This window comes from Podarcis filfolensis, assembly GCF_964270895.1.
Source record: "Podarcis filfolensis genome assembly, chromosome: 2".
Taxonomy (NCBI): Eukaryota; Metazoa; Chordata; class Lepidosauria; order Squamata; family Lacertidae; genus Podarcis; species Podarcis filfolensis.
In genome coordinates this window covers 116,212,593-116,233,304 of record NC_139605.1, presented here as the reverse complement: position 1 = coordinate 116,233,304, position 20,712 = coordinate 116,212,593, and the positions used below count along the sequence as shown (strand labels likewise).

General features: G+C 46.3%; 2 protein-coding genes across 2 annotated transcripts in view; one reads left to right on the top strand and one right to left on the bottom strand.

Moving 5' to 3' along the window:
• The window catches only part of LOC310755954 (leucine-rich repeat-containing protein 3-like), a 220,576-nt gene that overhangs the window by 68,421 nt on the left and 131,443 nt on the right, over window positions 1–20,712 (top strand). The gene's annotated exons all lie outside the window — the stretch shown is intronic.
• SP7 (Sp7 transcription factor) overlaps window positions 12,465–20,712 on the bottom strand; it is an 84,395-nt gene continuing 76,147 nt past the window's right edge. The window contains 2 exon segments of the mRNA XM_083599426.1: window positions 12,465–16,580; window positions 16,582–16,671. Coding sequence (XP_083455552.1) covers window positions 15,414–16,580; window positions 16,582–16,671 — 1,257 coding nt within the window. The 3' untranslated portion in view covers window positions 12,465–15,413.

Sequence of the window (20,712 nt, the reverse complement as noted above, 5' to 3'; positions counted from 1 at the left end):
AAAAAGCATAACAGTACCCCCCACCCACCCTGCCTATTGGTATTTACCGTATTTTTTGCTCTATAAGACTCACTTTTTCCGTCCTAAAAAGTAAGGGGAAATGTGTGTGCGCTCTTATGGAGCGAATGCAGGCTGTGCAGCTATCCCAGAAGCCAGAACAGCAAGAGGGATTGCTGCTTTCACTGCGCAGCGATCCCTCTTGCTGTTCTGGCTTCTGAGATTCAGAATATTTTTTTTCTTGTTTTCCTCCTCCAAAAACTAGATGCGTCTTGTGGTCTGGTGCGTCTTATAGAGCGAAAAATACGGTATATATTTATTTAAAAGGAGTGGAGAACCTCTGACGTGGGGGCCGAATATGGTCTTTCAAGCCTCATTATCTGGCACTCTGGGCTCTTCTCTAGGCCTCACCCCTCGCCAGTCCTGCTTTGCACCATCTTTTGCCTGACAGGCCTCAAATTCCAAGTGCCTCCAGAGTCCAGGCAGCTCCATAGCCTGACTTGGTATGAAGTAAGAACCTTTTAATGAGGGTGAAAGAGGAGAGCGCAAAATATGGTTTGAAGCTCAACATCAAAAAAACGAAGATCAAACACTGGTCCCATCACCTCCTGGCAAATAGAAGGGGAAGAAATGGAGGCAGTGAGAGATTTTACTTTCTTGGGCTCCATGATCACTGCAGATGGTGAAAGCAGCCACGAAATTAAAAGACGCCTGCTTCTTGGGAGAAAAGCAATGGCAAACCTAGACAGCATCTTAAAAAGCAGAGACATCACCTTGCCAACAAAGGTCAGTATAGTTAAAGCTATGGTTTTCCCAGTAGTGATGTATGGAAGTGACAGCTGGACCATAAAGAAGGCTGATCGCCAAAGAATTGATGCTTTTGAATTCTGGTGCTGGAGGTGACTCTTGAGAGTCCCATGGACTGCAAGAAGATCAAACCTATCCATTCTGAAGGAAATCAGCCCTGAATGCTCACTGGAAGGACAGATCCTGAAGCTGAGGCTCCAATACTTTGGCCACCTCATGAGAAGAGAAGACTCAATGGAAAAGACCCTGATGTTGGGAAAGATGGAGGGCACAAGAAGAAGGGGACGACAGAGGACGAGATGGTTGGACAGTGTTCTTGAAGCTACCAAGATGAGTTTGACCAAACTGCGGGAGGCAGTGGAAGACAGGAGTGCCTGGAATGCTCTGGTCCATGGGGTCACGAAGAGTTGGACACAACTAAACGACTAAACAACAACAAGCTTCCCCGGTTCCTACCTCATACTCCCTCGCTTATTTCAGGGGAAGCACCAGGTATCACAAATGAAAGGATTGCCCTCCCTAAAACGAAGTGATACATTTATTAAGAAACCAGAAGCCTTTCTCCTTGGAATAATAGGATTGGAATTGCCCAAAAAAGATGTTAGACTGCTTTTGTATGCCACTACAGCGGCTAGAATTTTATTAGCCAAAAATTGGAAATCACAAGAAATACCAACAATAGAAGAATGGCAGATGAAGATGTTGGACTTTTTGGAGCTGGCCGACCTGACTGGAAGAATCCGCGACTAGAAAGAGGAGACATAAGAGGATAGGAATTAATTCAAAGAATATTTAGCTAAATATTGTGATATAAGATAAAATAGAAAATTCTTGGAAGTAACAAATAGGCCTAGGGATAGAATAAGATTAGGTAGTAGTGAATATTAAGGATTAGAATTAATAAAGGAGAAGAGGTTAGTAAATGAAAGGAGTCAATATTAGAAATATGAATTTGGAGAACTGTTATATAGGTGATATAATGAAATTCAGTTAGAGGGGACTCGAAGTCAGTTATCAATGTGATGAGAGTTGGGTATTTGAAGAGAAAATTTGTGTGTTTGTGTATTTAGTTTGTTGTAGTGTCGTATGTTTTTCTATGTTGTGTGTTTTGTTATGTTATTTTTGGAGATAAATATTGAAAATCAATAAAAAAAATTGGAAAAAGAAAGGAAACAGTTGGGGATGGAGGGCAGATGTGGCGGGGGTGTTGGAGCAGCAAGGCCTTCTCGGTGGTAGCCCCCATTCGTGGGGAATGCTCTTCTGAGGGAGCTGCACCTGGCGCCTAGTTTGATGTATTTCTGGCAGCAGGCGAATATATTTTTATGTCCCTGACCTGTGCCGAAGGGCAACATGAATCCTTTGAATCAGGGGCAAGGAACCTTATTTTAAGATTGAGGGCCACATTCCCTTCTGGTCTGCTTCCTGGGGGCCGTATGCCGGAGGTGGGCGGGGCCAGAGGCAAAAGTGGGCGGAGCAATTAACCTGCTGCTGCCTTGTACCTAGTCACACTATTTTGCTATCTCAGTGTTTTCTAGTGGCTCTCCAGGGTTTGAGGCAGGATTCTTTAGCTACCCTACCTACAGATTTTAGGGCTTGAACCTGGGAACTTTAGCATGTAACGTGCGTGCTCCGCTACTGAGCTGCAGCCTCTCCTAGTGAGATGAGTTTTAATAGGTGGGAGAGAATATATGAATTGCAATTTATCCCTCCAGGCCCCCACGTGTTCGGGTTGATCATACAAAGAGATCAGCTTACCACTTTGTTTAAAATGTGGGGCTGAGAAGAGTTCAAAGTCCCCTCCTTAGCAGAAAAGTTGAAAGCACAAGAATCGGCTGTGATGCCTTCTTTTAATTAAGTCCAGCTGTGAAGCCAACCGGCTCCCCCTTTCTTATCCCACGTAACGAAGAATCAGACAACAGACTGAGAAGTAAGTTTAAAAATGCAGTTTACTTACTCACAGTCATGCATTTGTTAGCAGCAGCTGCAGCAGCAAAATAAATGCAGGCGAAATACAGACTGTCTTGCCAGAGTGGTGCATGCTCTGGTTATCTCCCGCTTGGACTACTGCAATGCACTCTACGTGGGGCTACCTTTGAAGGTGACTCGGAAACTACAACTAATCCAGAATGCGGCAGCTAGACTGGTGACTGGGGGCGGCCGCCGAGACCATATAACACTGGTCTTGAAAGTCCTACATTGGCTCCCAGTACGTTTCCGAGCACAATTCAAAGTGTTGGTGCTGACCTTTAAAGCCCTAAACGGCCTCGGTCCAGTATACCTGAAGGAGCGTCTCCACCCCCATCGTTCTGCCCGGATGCTGAGGTCCAGCGCCGAGGGCCTTCTGGCGGTTCCCTCATTGCGAGAAGCAAAGCTATAGGGAACCAGGCAGAGGGCCTTCTCGGTAGTGGCGCCCGCCCTGTGGAACGCCCTTCCAGCAGATGTCAAAGCGATAAACAACTACCTGACATTCAGAAGACATCTTAAGGCAGCCCTGTTCAGGGAAGTTTTTAACGTGTGATATTTTACTGTATTTTTGGTTTTTATGGAAGCCGCCCAGAGTGGCTGGGGAGGCCCAGCCAGATGGGCGGGGTATAAATAATAAATTATTATTATTATTATTATTATTATTATTATTATTATTATTATTATATCTACAGTATAAGCAGCCTCAGGCTGTTTGCTCCCATCGCTGGTTGAAGAGGAAGAGAGAGAGGGAAGGAACAGGAAATACTTCTTTGAAGAGAGAAGGGGAAATGATGTCACACAGGGCCTTCTCTACCAATTATGTTTCTATGGTCGGAATTCGCCTGTCAGCAAGCAGCCTATCAGCTCCTTCACATGCTAACTCGCAAGAATATGCATCGTTCGATTTGGCTTGCGGAGGATCTGTGCAATGGTGGGAGGAGGGATCTGACAGTGTCCAAACATTTGCCATATGGATCACACAAGAAGGGGTAAAATGCAGAAAGATAGGTGGAAGGGTTGAACCAAGTTTTCAGAAGCTTCCATTTTTCACACTGAGAAGTTCCATTTTGGAGAAAGGGGCAGGGGAGTGCATTAAGGTTGATTTAAGTCCGATGAAGCCCCTTAGAGCAGGGGTCAGCAAACTTTTTCAGCAAGGGGCCAGTCCACTGTCCCTCAGAACTTGTGGGGGGCTGGACTATATTTTTAGGGGAGAAAGGAACAAATTCCTATGCCCCCCCAAATAACCCAGAGATGTATTTTAAATAAAAGGACACATTCTACTCATGTAAAAACACACTGATTCCTGGACCGTCCGCGGGCCGGATTTAGAAGGCGATTGGGCTGGATCCAGCCCCCGGGCCTTAGTTTGCCTGCTTTTTTTGCTGCAAAATTGCAATCCTTCCTTTTCTTTTGTCAAACGAATGCTGCCTGGAGGACTGGTTCTCCTTCACAGTGTCACCATGACACTTTAAAGCAAAAACACTCTCCAGCTGTTTTTGGACTACAATCTCCATCATCCCTGCTAGCTAGGGATGGTGGGAGTTGTAGTCCAGAAACAGCTGGAGGCTCAACTTTGGGAACCACTGCTCTAAAGCAAGGAACCTGTGGCCCGCCAGATGTTGCTGGACTCCACCACCCATCAGCCCCAGCCAGCATGGCCAATGGCCAGGGATGATGGGAGTTGTAGTGTAGCATCACCTGGAGAGATGGAGTTTCCCTATTCCTGCTTTAAGGGCAGCAGACGCTTGCTCCCCTGTCTGCATGTCCCTGAAATTATTCCCCTTTTTGCAAAACATCCTATTTAAAAAAACGCGGTGGAGCTCCACCCTAGTAAGTACAGTTCATAGTGTAAATATTAGGGTGTTGTGGAAGAAGCCTGTTGTTGTACGCAGGTTAAGACCCTTCCTGCCCGCAGACTGTCTCGCCAGAGTGGTGCATGCTCTAGTTATCTCCCACTTGAACTACTGCAATGCGCTCTACATGGGGCTACCTTTGAAGGTGACCCGGAAACTGCAATTAATCCACAATGCGGCAGCTAGACTGGTGACTGGGAGTGGGCGCTGGGACCACATAACACCAGTCCTGAGAGATCTGCATTGGCTCCCAGTACGTTTCTAAGCACAATTCAAAGTGTTGGTGCTGACCTTTAAAGCCCTAAACGGCCTCGGTCCTGTATACCTGAAGGAGCGTCTCCACCCCCATCGTTCAGCCCGGACACTGAGGTCCAGCGCCGAGGGCCTTCTGGCAGTTCCCTCATTGCGAGAAGTGAGGTTACAGGGAACCAGACAGAGGGCCTTCTCGGTGGTGGCGCCCACACTGTGGAACACCCTCCCTTCAGATGTGAAGGAAATAAGCAGCTATCCTATCTTTAAAAGACATCTGAAGGCAGCCCTGTTTAGGGAAGTTTTTAATATTTAATTCTGTACTGTTTTTAACATTTGATTGGGAGCCGCCCAGAGTGGCTGGGGAAACTCAGCCAGATGGGTGGGGTATAAATAATTAATAATAATAATAATAATAATAATAATAATAATAATAAGCAGGGTTTATCACTTGGAATGGATTTGGAAGCTGCTTAGTGAGTTCCTGTGCCTTCCTTTCCTCCAGGATTTGGGCTGGGGGCAGGGAACTGGGCAGGCATCTGTCAGGGATGCTTTAGAGCTAGGATATCCTGTCTTAAGGCCGTGGGTTGGACTCCTTCACGATGTACTGATTTCCTTCCAGCTCAGGGCTTCCGTGGGGTTAGAGGCGAGGGCTGCACGTGGCCATGTGTTTTCGCACAAGGCAAAGAGAGAACAGATGCGCTCCCAGCTGCGCCTGGCTACTGTACATGAACGGTGGGTGGTCCACGCAGAGGTCGTTCTGGTGAGCGCTTTGAAGGCTGCTGGAACTGCCATGGGAGACTTCGCCCCAGAGGGAGGTTGGGCGGCGTTTGCAGGCAGCAGATGCCTTAAGCCAGAGGCTTCTTTCTGGAGGTGCGAGGGAAGCATTTTATCAGGCGGTGCAGTTTGGTAATGTTAGACTCCTAAGCATCATGATCTTATCTCCCCCTCTCCTCCCCCCCCGCCGTATTATATAGCAATGTGTAAACTGTAGTAAACCAGCTCTGCTGTGGCTTGTTGTCCTCCTGCTTATTGGGGTTTCTGGCCAAAAGCCCTGCACAGATTTCAGAACCAGGACAATTTTCCTTTTCATCGTTGCGCACGATTGCCAGTTTGCTCTTTTTAATTTTGCAAACTGGCCTTGCTGCCATGCCATTCGCTCCATTGCATTCCAGAGCAACTTCCCTTAAAGGCCAGGGATAGCTCAGTTGGTAAAGCACAAGACTATTCATCACAGGGTTGTGTGTTTGAGCCCCACACTAGGCAAAAGATCCCTGAATCGTAGGGGGTTGCATTAGACGACCCTTGCGGTCCTTTCCAGCTCTGCAATTCTATGATCCTTCGCGGAAATGTGTTATAGGACTGGTTTTTTCAAAGATTGTTGTCCCTGTTCCTACAATAGGAGTGGGGAACAACAGCCAAGGTGACATTTTTCCACCTTCGCCGCATCAAGCAGTTGGTCCCTTACCTTTCCTGCCCCGACCTGGCCACAGTGATCCATGCGATGGTCACCTCCAGGCTTGACTACTGTAATTCGCTCTACGCGGGGCTGCCCTTGAAGCTGACCCAGAAACTCCAGCGGGTGCAGAATGCTGCAGCGAGGCTCCTCACGGGGTCTCTGCCATGGGAGCATATTCACCCAGTGCTTTTCAAACTGCACTGGCTCCCAGTAGAGTACAGGGTCAGATTTAAGGTGCTGCTTTTGACCTTTAAAGCCCTTCACGGCCTAGGACCCTCGTAGCTACGGGACCGCCTCTTCCGGTATGCCCCACGGAGAGCCTCAAGGTCCATATATAGCAACACCCTAGAGGTCCCAGGCCCTAAGGAAGTTAGATTAGCCTCAACCAGAGCCAGGGCCTTTTCAACACTGGCTCCAGCCTGATCTCTTTCCGCAGGGCCTGTAAGACAGAGTTGTTCCACCTGGCCTTTGGCTCAGAATCAGTTTGATTCCCTCCCCCTCTTTCTTTTTCCTTTCTCCTCCTATGAAGAGATTGCTCCCTAATTGTTTTAATGTTGTATCTTAATTCTTTTAAATTGTATTTTAATCAATTTGTTTTTATTATTGGTTGTTAGCCGCCTTGAGCCCGGTCTTGGCTGGGGAGGGCGGGGTATAAATAAATTATTATTATTATTATTATTATTATTATTATTATTATTATTATTTGACCTGGGGTCTGCATTGATGGGCAATATTCCAGGTTGACAACATGCCAGAGGGACCTGAGGCTAAAAATGGGCAGAACAAATGGATGTGATTCCAGTTTTAAACAGAAGGCTACATTCGCCATGCAAAAGCCGTAGATTTCTATACCACCACCCTGAAGGGACAGAACAAATATTAAAAATTGGCAAGCCTGCCACTATAGGGAGAGCGTTTTTTCCCCACACTTTTGTCCCATGGAACTGGGTAGTATTTGGGGGCACATCTGAATGTCAGAGACTTAATTTCCATTGTATATTGGAAGCCTCAAATAAACATGTCCTGGTTTGTTTGTTTTTGCCTCTTTGCCCCTGTTGTTACATCGACATGTGACTGCGTGGGTATGAGCTACCCAAAAAGTTGGTAAAACTTTCCAGGATCTGGACCAAAGAGAAGTATTGGCAGGATCGTGTCCAGAAAAGGAGGCAAAAGGAGAGCTCAGGGTAAAGACTGAAGCAGCGGACTTAATTTTTTCCAAATGCAGAACCTCCTTTTAATCCCAGGCTGCAGCATGTGACCCCTGTTTCATTTATTCAATTCTGTTGTCACCTTTACTCTTTCTGCCTAGTTCTGTCCTTTTCATTCCTTCTCCCTATCTATTAATCTTGCTTCCAAAGGCAGTTATAATGCTACTGGCACAGCCCATCTTAAGTAAGGTTGCTACTGTCCAGTGGCGTAAAGGAAACATTAAGATTAAGAGGAATTTAAGATGTGATCCTATAACTATTTACCTGGAAATAAGTCCCAACGCGGCGCTGTGAGTTAAAGTGGCGCTGTGAGTTAGACCACAGAGCCTAGGGCTTGCCAATCAGAAGGTCGGTGGTTCGAATCCCCGCGATGGGGTGAGCTCCCGTTGCTCAGTCCCTGCTCCTGCCAACCTAGCAGTTCGAAAGCACGTCAAAGTGCAAGTAGATAAATAGGTACTGCTCCAGCGGGAAGGTAAACGGCGTTTCCATGTGCCTCTCTGGTTTGCCAGAAGCGGCTTAATAATGACCTGTATGCCGGCATACAGGGAGCTGTATGCCGGCTCCCTTGGCCAATAAAGCGAGATGAGCGCCACAACCCCAGAGTCGGTCATGACTGGACCTAATGGTCAGGGGTCCCTTTACCTTTACCTTTAAGTCCCACTGAACTCAAGGGGATTTACTTCTGAGTAAGCACTGATAGAATAGAGCTGTGAAATGTGCATGCAATTCGGCTCCCCTGGTTTCAGTACCTGGCATACTTAGATTTCTTGTTTTTGCCACATGGGGGCATATTGACGCAGTCCTGAACAGTGGAAAAATTGCACACCCCCCCCAATACTATAGTACAGGGATCAGCAAACCTTTTCAGCAGGGGGCCGGTCCACTGTCCCTCAGACCTTGTGGGGGGCCAGACTATATTTTTTTTGGGGGGGGGAGAACGAATTCCTATGCCCCACAAATAACCCAGAGATGCATTTTAAATAAAAGGACACATTCTACTCATGTAAAAACATGCTGACCGTTCACAGGCCAGATTTAGAAGGTGATTGGGCCAGATTCGGCCCCTGGGCCTTAGTTTGCCTACCCATGCTATAGTACATTTGAACCCACTCCCTCCTAGTGGTGGCATATTTTCCCAGACATTACTGGGATTTGAAAGGTGGAAGGTAGTGAAACTGGAAAAATCACGTCTTTTTGCGTTTTTGTAAAAAAAGAACTTTGGGGCTTGTCTTTTAAAAATCTCAAAAACTTTGGGGGATTTTACTTTTTGAAATATGGCTGTTTTCCATGTGCCCTGAATGGTGCCTAAATTATTATAATAATAATTTATTATTTATACCCCGCCTATCTGGCTGGGCTTCTCCAGCCACTCTGGGCGGCTTCCCAAAAAAATATTAAAATACTGTACTACATCAAACATTAAAAGCCTCCCTAAACATTCAACAAAATTTACCTTTTCTTCATTGAAGTCTCTTCAGTTCCATGAAAAGCCTCACCACCTCCTTTATTCCCATATGTTGTACTAATAGCAGTTACAAAATGTTAGGATGAAAACTCCAAGTTAATTTATATACCTGCCAACAGAATTTAGTGGGCATGGGATCACCCAGTGAAATCAATTGGTAGTGCTGTAGATCCAGGAAAGACAAAATAAAGCACTTCACACAATGCATGTTTTTTGGAATCCACCGGCTCACGCAGCAGTCCTATGCGTACTCAGAAATAGGACATAAAATTATAGAAGTGGGAGGGTAACTCAAAGGTCATCTAGTCCAACCCGCTATTTCTGATCCAGGAACTTTACTACAGCATCCTTGATAGGTGGTCATCATCCAGCCTCTGCTTCAAAACAAAGGAAAGTCCGCTACTTTCCAAGGCAGTTTGTTTTCTGCTGGAGTTCAGTGTGAATTTCCCCCATGTAAGTTTGTACGGGTTGCAACCTGAGAATGATTCAAAGGGGGACCAGGAAAAAAAATCATGAAGGGTAGGTCTGTTAGTGGCTATTAGCAATGGAAGCTACACGAAGTCTTCACGTTCAGAGACAGAATGCCAGCAGCTGGGAGTGACAGCAGGAGAGGGCTATGGCCTTAATTTATATTAATTGATGAATTCGTTAATTCACCAAAGCTTTTTTATCCTGCTTTTCAGTCTACAAGTATCAGTGATGAGACAGCCCTTTCCTACTCTCAGGTATACAGTCTAAAAGACACGACACAAAAGGAAAAAGGGTTGGGAGTGAGGAGGAAAAGAGCAAACTCACACACTAGTTCTTGTTTACTCAGTTCTTGAAATGAGTTGCTAGCCTTTCAGCAGGGGTGATGGACAGGTTCTGCAGTCCCATCTCTCTCCCTTTCCTATATATACAGTCATACCCTGGAAGTTGAACAGCCTAGTTCTCGAACGTTTTGGCTCTCGAACGATCGAAACCCAGAAGTGACTGTTCTGGTTTTTGAACGTTCTTTTGGAAGCCGAACGTCCAATGGGGCTTCCGATTGGCTGCAGGATCTTCCTGCAGCCAATCAGAAGCCGCGCTTTGGTTTTCAAATGTTTTGGAAGTTGAACGGACTTCCAGAATGGATTCTGTTTGACTTCCAAGGTACAACTGTATATCCTGTTGGAATGGCTGCTGCAGATGCTGGACTACATGGGATCTTGGTCATATCTAGCAAGGGTCTTCATCTGCTCTTAATGAAAATCAAAATAAACAGGAGAGAGGTAGCCAGAAATTGAACCTGTTTTCGCAAAATCTTCAGCTGGAACCATATTATATGTGAGCCACATGGAAGTATCCTGGATGTACAGTATAATTAAAATGAACCCAGTAAAAATCTTGCAGTGCCTTTCTGCTGGTAATGGTATTGTGCTCTCCTCTTGATCGGCTTTCAGTAGACTTTCCCACTTTGCTTTCCCCAGATCTGTCTCAGCATCTAAAGAAGTAGAGATCAGGCTTCAGGAAAAGAGGGGAAGAGAAGTGTGTACTTTTTTGGCGGGGGATCGCTTCATAGTTTATGATGGGCTTTGTATATTGGACTTGTAACATCTGACATACTGTGGAGAACCAGTCATTGAGGAGCAGTGCTTTTAACTGCGAGGAAACATCAGCGGAAGTGAGGAAGAAATCTGGCTTGGCTCATAGCCAACGCTGCTATTCCGCTAGCACAACAGACTTCACAGGGGGCGGCCTTTGTTTGGGGAAAGTTGGTTTGAGAATGATCTTCCTATTTGATGCAAGTTCAGAGAAGTGATTTTGTGCTTTGGGGCTCAGAACCTCACATCTGCATTATACCCAGGCTCTTGGGCAAGTTACTTACCTTTTGGCCTCACCACGATTCTGCGAAATGGGCACTGCCATATTGTGAATGGGCACACGTCCACAGCAGCCATTTGTAAGTGTCCAGAGTTCCAAATGTGCCCACTGGCCCAGAATAGCTGAAGACCCTTCTTCCATCCTTTTAAAGATGGTTTCAGACAGCAACACAACAGTGTTGCCACAATGGCGCCCAGTTATCACTTGTGAGGAAGAGGACCTGCTGAGCATCTTATATTCCCTTTAGGCTGGGCTAGGACAATATTGTGAATCCCAAGGAGTTAAAGTCAAGGCTGGCTGGTGTTAGCTGTAATTGCTGCTCCTTCTGACGGGAGCTTGTCTTTTCACAAAGGTCCATTGTGCCTTTGTGAAAGCCTTGCTGACAGAAGGCCTTTGTTCCAAGGGGGGCTGGGATCTCTGGTAGTCACCATTTCCCAAACAACAGTTTGGGGGCTTTGCGATGATTGCCCTGTGGGAGTGTGATTCCTTCTCCGCTATGGGAACTAAACGCAGGAAAATCCCATATGGCCCCCCAGCTGACCTCCAGAGGCAATATCTACCTCATAGTCACTGAGGTTACCTACAGGCAAGCTGACAGATTCTCAGGCTAATGAGGCAATGTAGTTGCTACCATTATTTTTTTAAAAAAAGCTCCAAAAAAATGCTGGGACTACAGCTGCTGTCTGCCCCACCCATCCCTTAAGAAACAGCAGCGTCCCCTGTCCCATTTGGGATGCCTTTTTGTCCCATTTTCAAAGTCATGAAAAAATAAAATTGGCATTGAAGTTTTCTCCTTTGTGCGCTCACCCCAATTTGCTAGACACCTTGGAAGTTGAACATCTACCAAGGAATCTGTACATGTCTGGCCCTGAATGTTGCTGTATTTCAGGGGATTGTGGGGGCATGTATAAGGGTACATACTCAGTTCAGATGCAGAAGAACTGGGACTTAGGCAACCTAAGGCCTGAGGGCCAGATGAAGCCCAATCCCCTTCCCAATCCGGCCTGCGGACGGTCCGGGAATCAGCATGTTTTTACATGAGTAGAATGTGTTCTTTTATTTAAAATGCATCTCTGGGTTATTTGTGGGGCATAGGAATTCATTCATTCCCCCTCCTCAAAATATAGTCTGGCCCACCACATGGTCTGAGGGATGGTGGACTGGCCCATGGCTGAAAAAGGTTGCTGACCCCTGGACTTGCCCATCGTGAACTGACAGAATACCATAGATCAGGGGCGAGCGGACTTCAGTATCGTGTAGTCTTCTTTTCTAGAATCCCTGTGGTCCTCCCATGTGGTCTTAACTTTACAAAGCAAGAATGAATACCGCACTATTAAGCAGCTCTTAAACAGTTGAGGCATGCCTAGTCTGTGTTTAATAGATCCCGAGTGCAAAGTCTTCTTACGAACATACATGCCTCACCTAGTCCAGCATCCTTTGAAGAAGCCCTAGCAACCGGCAGACACCAGGTGCTCCACCGGAAACTGGCCAGTAATGCTCCAATACGTGTGCTCCTTGTGCATCCCTTTCCTAAAAGTCACAACAAACTTTACAGCTGTGCCCTACAGAGGAAGTTCCACTACGGTGACTCTTTCCCCTTTTTATCTTGTGAGTTGCGAGTTTGATTTATTATGTGATTTTCGAATGGTGTGTCGTAACTCTCCTGCTTGTTTTGTGACCAAAAGGCAGCTTTTAAAAATAAATAAAAGTAGACCTCAGGGTTACCCAGCATGACTGTGAGGCTGTTAACAACTGTAAAGGCCCAACCCATAAATAGCCACATTGCAAGCCTTAGGAGTGCAATTTTATTTGAATTGTGGTACAGAAGCACTGGACTGTGCTTTCCTCCAAACATAAGAATCGAGTTTCTTTAAGCTTCCCCCACAACATAGCTTATATTTTATTCTTAATTAAATTAAAAACAAGCAAAATCCAAACTGTTTTTTCTTTTAAAAAAATATCCATGTGAGATGTGCCACCGAGCAGGTAAAATGTTGGTGTTTTTTTTTAAAAAGATTTTTTTTACTTCTGTTGCTGAAATAAGTGTACTTCTCTTCTTACACAGATGCTGAAGCGTATCTGGTTTACTTGCTTAATAATGGGCAGCCCTCACTCTCCCAAGAATGTTTAGGCATGCTGACACCATCAGACGATGTGTACCCTCTTCCAGCCAATGAACAATGTGGGAAGAAACACCCAACATAAAATCACAAACTGAAAAAGGTGCCCAAATGTTACAGGAGAAAAGTGGCAAACACAGGAATGCCATTTTCCATGGCAGCCTCTTTGAAATGTGTCGTACTTCCAACAGCCCTGAAACGGCAGGCTGATCTAAGGTAAATGGAAGCAGTTCAGCAATACGCGTCCACAGAAAGGCAATGTCCCCAAATCAGAGTTGGCCATACCGTTGGGCAGAGAGAGGTGGCATATGTCAAAGAGAGCCCCTTCTGACCACTGTCTTCTGCTGGAGGTCAGCGGTGTATGCCTCATGGCCAGTCCTACACCCCCAAAATTAGCCTGCTGAGCATCAGGTATGGTGAAGGCTCATCATCAGCATGGAAATAAGATTCACCTGCCAGTCAAATCAGCTTCTGAACATGGAATGTGGGACACGGTCCTGTTCTTTGCCACAGGCGGCAAAATGTCTTAGACCAGCTCTGCCCACCCCCAAAATAGGGGCTTGTGCCAGTGGCTCCCCATCACTGATGATTAAGCCAGAGGTCTTAAAGCAAACTAAACCCTTTCCCCCGAAATATGTGCACTTAGCAAACAAAATCTGGCTCCGTATTTCTGATATTAACAAGGGGTTTTCAAAATCCCAATGGATCGTAAAAAAACGACACAGAACTTAAACAAAAAAAAAAAAGCATTTCAAGGTTATAAATACTCCATTTTTTTTCACCTTACGAAGCGAACAAAAAACAAAGGAAACCGAGCAAGTTATAGATCATGCTGTTTTGCACAGAGCAAGTCCCCCAGTTAACAGAAAGACTATCCTGATAAGATAACAGATGCCTCACATTACAGAGGCCTCTTGGAGAACCTAGTTGCCTCCTTCCCTCTGTTAATTTGTCATCATAATTTAAGGCATAAATATACTTCTAGATTAAATACATGGGGAGAGGAAGCTCCAAGGGTCTTGTAGCACCTTTGCGGGACAACTTGCCCCTTCTTGACTTCTACAGAGTGGTTGGCCTTCGTTCCTCTCCAACCCTCTTTACCTCTGTGCATCTAGCAGAGTGCATCAGAAGAAATTTCCGCGTTCTCTGGATTTCAATGGAAAGAGAGTCCCGTTTTTAACTGTATGGGGCCATGTCCACCAACTGTCTGAATATAGTCTCTTATCCATGTGGACGGCTTCCATTCCCATGGTCCTCAGCTTGGTACATGCATTCTAAACCAGAAGCAAAGGCATGGCTGGCACCTGCAAAAGGCAGACACCGTCTCTGGAACAATGTTATACCACCAACACTCTGCTATGGCCTTTGCCAGACTTGCATTGACAGGAGAGGGAGCGACGGAGCCCTTGTTGCGTGTGAAGAACGGAGAGATGGTTGTTTAAATGGATGCCCATCCGTCCCCTTTCAAAACTGTCCTCTGAACTTGCCTGCTACTGCCCAAGAGCAACATGCTTCATTTTAAATTGAATGGGATTTTAATGGCAAAGCTCCCATTACCTGTACAAACCCCCAACCAATGGCTCCCAATTGCATATAAAAGGGCTTCAAATTTATTCATGCTCCACCAGTCAGTTCTATTTCCCATTAGTCCCACTGTCAACTGCATGTCCAGACTCGGAGATGGCTTCTGTACCTTTAAGAGTGTCACCAGTTATGGCTTTTCTTATCAGTGCTGCAGTGTACCTGAAAAGCCGCCTCTAGTGGAATTTGCCCTAGCTTGCCATTCTTAAAGGAACAGGAGCCCCTTCCGGATCTGGACCTATAAAGCCTATTTGCCATGTCCTGAGCTAGAGATCGCGCTTGCCTCTTTAAGAGCTCTGGACCAGGGGTATGTTCTGTGGAGACAGGTATTCCACCTTAGTCTCAAAGCTGCTCCAGACCTCTCACTGTCTTCTTCTCTCCACCTGCTGCAAGACTGCTGCTCACTGTACAAAGTTAGAGGAGGTGATTCGAACTGAATCCTCAGTGGGTTATGCTAGACAAAAGGTGATTCCTATACATACCCTGAGAAAAACCCACGTTATTCCTGCCCTGCCTGCTAGTTGGCCAACTCTGCATGGCACGACTTCAGATTTCTTGTCCATTCCCTTGAGTGACCATGCTGAGACCAAGGTAGGGACGCTCTTTGGTTGTAACCATCCAGAGGATGACCGGAGACTTAGCTTCAAGATTTTGGCTCGGATATTTGTGTCTTTGGCCACAAAGTCGTGGACCTTCAGGGGTCTCTCAGCGAAGTTCGTTTGGGGGGTTGGAGGGGAAGCGAAGTTTGGCACGAGGTCTGCGTCTGTGCTTTCCCCCAGGGAATGAATTATTTCGCTCAGAGGCGTTAAAAAAGGGTGTCGGTGGTGTGACGCAACAAAGGTGGAGCAAGCACTCAGCACAAGCGACCTAGATCTCCAGCAGGTTGCTCTGCTCTGGGCTGGTGGCGTCTTTCTCGTCTCCAGGGAGGCCGTCCTGCAAGGCAGCGCTGGGAGAACCGGCTACTGCGGCCGCCTCTTCCCGTTCTGCTTCGCCCTCGGGGGGCTTCCCTACGCCCATCTCGTTGTGGGTCTTCTGGTGCTTGCTGAGGTGGTCGCTACGGGTGAAGCGCTTGTTGCATAGCAAGCAGGTGAACTTCTTCTCCCGGGTGTGGGTGCGGACGTGGCGCTCCAGCTCGTCCGAGCGGGTGAAGCGCTTGCCGCAGAAGAGCCAGTTGCAGACGAAGGGGCGCTCCCCGGTGTGCCACCGCAGGTGGGCCTTGAGGTGCGAGGCCTTCCCGTAGACCTTCCCGCAGCCCGGGATGTGGCAGCTGTGGATGGGCTTCTTCCGCAGGCTGGCTGCCGAGGCCCCGAGCCTCTCCAGCTCTTGGCAGTTGGGGCAGTCGCAGGTCGACCGGCCTGCCGTACTCCCAAAGGAGCCGCCTCTTCCGGACTTCAGTCCGATCCCACCTTCCATCAGGGAGTTGTTGGCCACCGGCTTGGGTTTGTACATCTCTTGGGGCAGCACATGTTGACCTGAAGGGAGAAGGTGCGACGAGGAAGTGATGCCCACAGCCGGGTATGGAGCAGGGTTTAAGGTGGTGAATTCAGAAGTGTAACTGGGCAGCTGGGGGCTGATGGGAGCCTGGCTGGGCATGGTCTGCAAGGAGCTCTGAAGTCCATCTGACTGCGGCTGGGAGCTCAGCCAGTTGCTGTTGGAGTGCATGTCCCACCAGGAAGCCGTTGGGTTGCTAGAAGTGGTGGAGATGCCCGGGTGGATGCCAGCTTTGTACCAGGAGCCATAAGGATGTGCCATGTCCAAAGAGGTGTAGACACTGGGGAGGCAGTCGGAAGAAGGGTGCCCCTTGGATACCAGCAGGGATGATGGGTCTTGAGATGTTGGGGAGGCTGGGAAGGAATGGGAGAACGGACTGTAATCATTGCTGTAAGTGGTGGAAGCTTGAGGGCTTGCTGAAGGAGACAGGAGTCCATTCCCGTTAGGGAAAGTGGCCGTATAGGAATCTCCCATGCCTTCTGCGCTCCAGATTTTTGGAGCGAAAGGCTCCACACCCAGAAGATAAGGTTTCTCTCCAAAGCTTTTCCTCCGCTTTTCCCAACAGGGTCAAATCCAATTTGTGGCAAGTGTCCGTCAACATTCCCAGGGGGCTGGAGCCATTGGAAGCTTCTTCCTAGATGTGGAGGGGGGGGGGAGAGAAAAAGAAACAAAAATCTTTGGCAAAGGAAAATTGAATATATAGTTTGGGATTACTATTTGGGATTACTGTACTGTGTTTTTATTTTGTTTTACGCTGTGAACCATCCTGGGATCTTCGAAGGAAGAGCAGTATACACATATTTAATGAAATAAATTAAACAAATTACTATTCAGCATGATGTCTGAACTTCAGTTGTGGTTTGTCTTCCCGAGAGCAGGAGCGGTGAGCCAGGAACAAGCCTTAGCTACAGCTCATGGTTTGTTTGGAAAGAAAAAACCATGAGCTGGGTTCAGATAAAACCATGGCTTAGAGCACAGCTTTGCTCCAGAAACAAGAGCAGGGGAGGAGCAAAGGACCTGTGATATTGACAAGATGCACTAAGTTTCTCATCGCAAAGTATTGGAAGACAGAAGATCTACCCACCGTGGAAGAATGGCAGATGAAGGTTTTAGATTATATGGGACTGGCAGAAATGACCGGCAGAATCCGAGACCAGGGAAAAGAGACGGCGGAAGAAGATTGGAAGAAATTTAAGGACTATCTTAGGAAACATTGTAAAATTATTGAAGGTTAGAACGATGTTGATTCAGAAATTAAGTGGTTATAAGCTGTAATGATTAAGTGATCAAGAAAAGAAAGGTTAAAAATTATATAGAAATTAGGGGAAGGATTTGCTGAATTGAATTAATTAGAGATTGGAATACAGAAAGGGGAGGTATGAGGAGGTCGGGAAAGTAAGTTTTATGAATATAAGGGATTGAAATTATACTTGTTGTTGTATGTGTTTTGTATGTATTTTTACTGTTTCTGTTTTTTGTTTTTTCTATTTTATATAAACTTTTAAAACTTTAATAAATATCTTATAAAAAAAAAGACAAGATGCACTAAGTTTAAGTTTAAATCTTTAGTTTAGCTTATGGCTTTAAGCGATGTGCAGTCAAGGCTACTACTGTGTGATGGTACTGATAAGTCATTGAGCAAACCCTATTGAAACAAATATGAGCCATGAAAACATGTGGCATTTTTGCACAACTTCACTTGGATTAAACTAGTCTCGTTGTTTTTGCAATTGCTGATAACCTGCTTTTCTGTCAACTTCCCCCTTCTTGGAACTAAGCTGTGAGCAACATTCGCCATGGGGTTCAACCTTCCTGTGAGATGTTTTCCACATCTCAACAACACTCACCGAGAGAATCAGAACCATTTCATAATAGGTAATTTTCCTGTTCCTATTCTGGGCTGCTGGCTGTGTTAAATTCTGTCCACACCTTCCCTTTGTTCTGTTGGTTTCAATTAGATGGTAAACCATATGGTCTGGAACAACTATCTGCTTCCATACAGTGCCTAGTTGTTATATAACTGTGGTAGTAAAGGGAGGGCCTTTTTAGGTTTATTGGAAAAATTCATGGCCTGTATCACGGAAAAGGTCCCCATTTCGTATCCAGAAACAAAATTTGAAAAGACTTGAAATTCAAGTAGTTTTGCATTTCATTCTGGCTGTTTCACAAATCTCACCTTGTGGCATCACAGCCAGAGGTGAAATTCAAACCCTGCTTCTAAAAGCAAGGAAAAATACTATTACAGTCTCTCTCTCTCTCTCTCTCTCTCTCTCTCTCTCTCTCTCTCTCTCTCTCTTCCTTTGACATCAGAAATGAGTCTGGGCAAATGCATGAATTTTATCTTTAAGAACTGTTGACTCTTAATTTAGCATGTAACTACAAAGTTCATTTCATTCACCCAACCCGACTAAGACAGAATTGACCACACTATGAACATCCACAGCACATTGTCTAAACGAAAACCATTTTCAATTAGTTGAACTGTAATCTCTTCCAAATTGACTGTAAGGTATAAAGAAGGGACAGGGAAGCTCCCATCTCCCCAAGCAACATGACCAATGGTCAGGGATGATGGGAGTTGCAGTCCACCAACATCTGGAGAGACCAAATTTTGCTATCCTTGAGATAAGGCACACATTGCTTATATACTTCCCTGAGACTATGGCTGGTCACTCATTAAGACATGTTGCTAGACTACAAGACAGGGAAGAAGGGACTGTAGTCTAGTGTTAGAATGCATGCTTTGCATAGAGAAAGTCTCACGCTTAATTCCATATTTAATCCCTTTAACCTATGGATTAAAGGACTGGGTGACAAGTGATGGGAAGGACTCTCTGCTAGTGATCTGGGATCCAGTGCTACTCAGAGTAGACAACCCTGGGTGAGATGGACAAATAATCTGACCTTGTATAAACTTGCATTTTACAGCCCCATATAGAGGTGGACTTTGGTACTATGGCATTCTTGCCCCTGCCCAGAAAAATAATAATTTTATTTTCACAATAATTCCTTTTGGTACAGTTGCTTTTTCATGGATCTTCTCAGCAGGTACCCATATAAATACAGGGTTGTTGTTGTTGTTGTTGTTGTTGTTGTTGTTGTTGTTGTTGTTTTGTACCCCCTCAACTCTGCACCCTGTGTGGCACCCATCCTGAATCTGGCCCTGGCCCTTCCTCCAACTCAATTCTCATGGTAAGGTTCTGCAAGACAGGGAGTAACCACAGAAGTATTTTGAAAATTTTGGAAGATCAACAACAGCAGAGGAAAGATAATGTATTTGGGGGCTCCGTTAATTTGTCTTGCACGGTGAAGCTTGTAGCTGCCACTGCATTGACTAAAAAAAAAAACTGTGTTAAAATAGTACAAAGGTTAAGTTGCTGAGGGCGATACGAAATATCTCCATTTCAAAAGGCCAGACTTTCAGGAGAACCACAAACGTTGGGAGAGAGCGTGCTTGGCACATCTTAACAGTGGGCAACTGTGTTCACTGATGAAATGGTTTCTCTTGGGTGGGTTACACAGCCGCAGTATTTGTATTGGTGCCTTCTGCTTCATTAGCAGGAGATGGAGACCACTGGCTTTAGGCCAGAGCGTCTTCATCAGATTGAAGGCATTTGCACTTTCATTTTGCACATGACGTGCTGACACAAAGCACCGCTTGAAGAAGTTCTACCCAGGGTGCCATGTCCTCCGAGCTTCCATGGCTGCTCCTTACAAGTATGGCATTTGGCGAGTGGTAGAGAAACCAGCAGGGTGGTGCTGTGGGTTGAACCACAGAGCCTAGGACTTGCCGATCAGAAGGTCGGCGGTTCGAATCCCCGCGACAGGGTGAGCTCCCGTTGCTCAGTCCCTGCCAACCTAGCAGTTCGAAAGCACGTCAGAGTGCAAGTAGATAAATAGGTACCACTCCAGCGGGAAGATAAACAGCGTTTCTGTGTGCTGCTCTGGTTCGCCAGAAGCGGCTTAGTCATGCTGGCCACACGACCCGGAAGCTGTACGCCGGCTCCCTCGGCCAGTAAAGTGAGATGAGCGCCGCAACCCCAGAGTTAGTCACGACTGGACCTAATGGTCAGGGGTCCCTTTACCTTTTAGAGAAACCAGCACCCAAAGAACCTCAGCTTATGCTTAGACAGGAGGGCCACAGAAGTCGGTACGGGTGATGCAGAGAGGTTTGACAGGTGATGGTGTGCGGGATAATTGCCACTGGGTGTTACAGGCATCTCACTCGCCCTTTTCTGACTCTCATTCATGTGTTCTCAATCCCATATAGGGCGGGGAAGATGTTCAGGTATTGGGGATGAGTGGTGTCGCTCAATTTGCACCAAAAGAGTTGCCACTGGGCGGGCAGAGGAGACTGAAAGACGGAGGAGCCAATGAGAAGAGCCTTTTTCGCACATCATGTTGAACATGCACACATGGGATCACAGCCACTGGTATCTCTTCAGATGAAGGCATGGGAAAACCCTATGAATGTTCTGACCACAAGCAAGTGCAGTCTCACTCCTCTACCTCTCACCGCAACAATGTGCATGCTCCTCATAACATCTTATCCGGAGACCTGTTCCACACAATGTAGGAAGAAGAAGAGTTTGGATTTGGATTTGATATCCCGCTTTATCAATACCCTAAGGAGTCTCAAAGCGGCTAACAATCTTATTTTCCCTTCTTCCCCCAC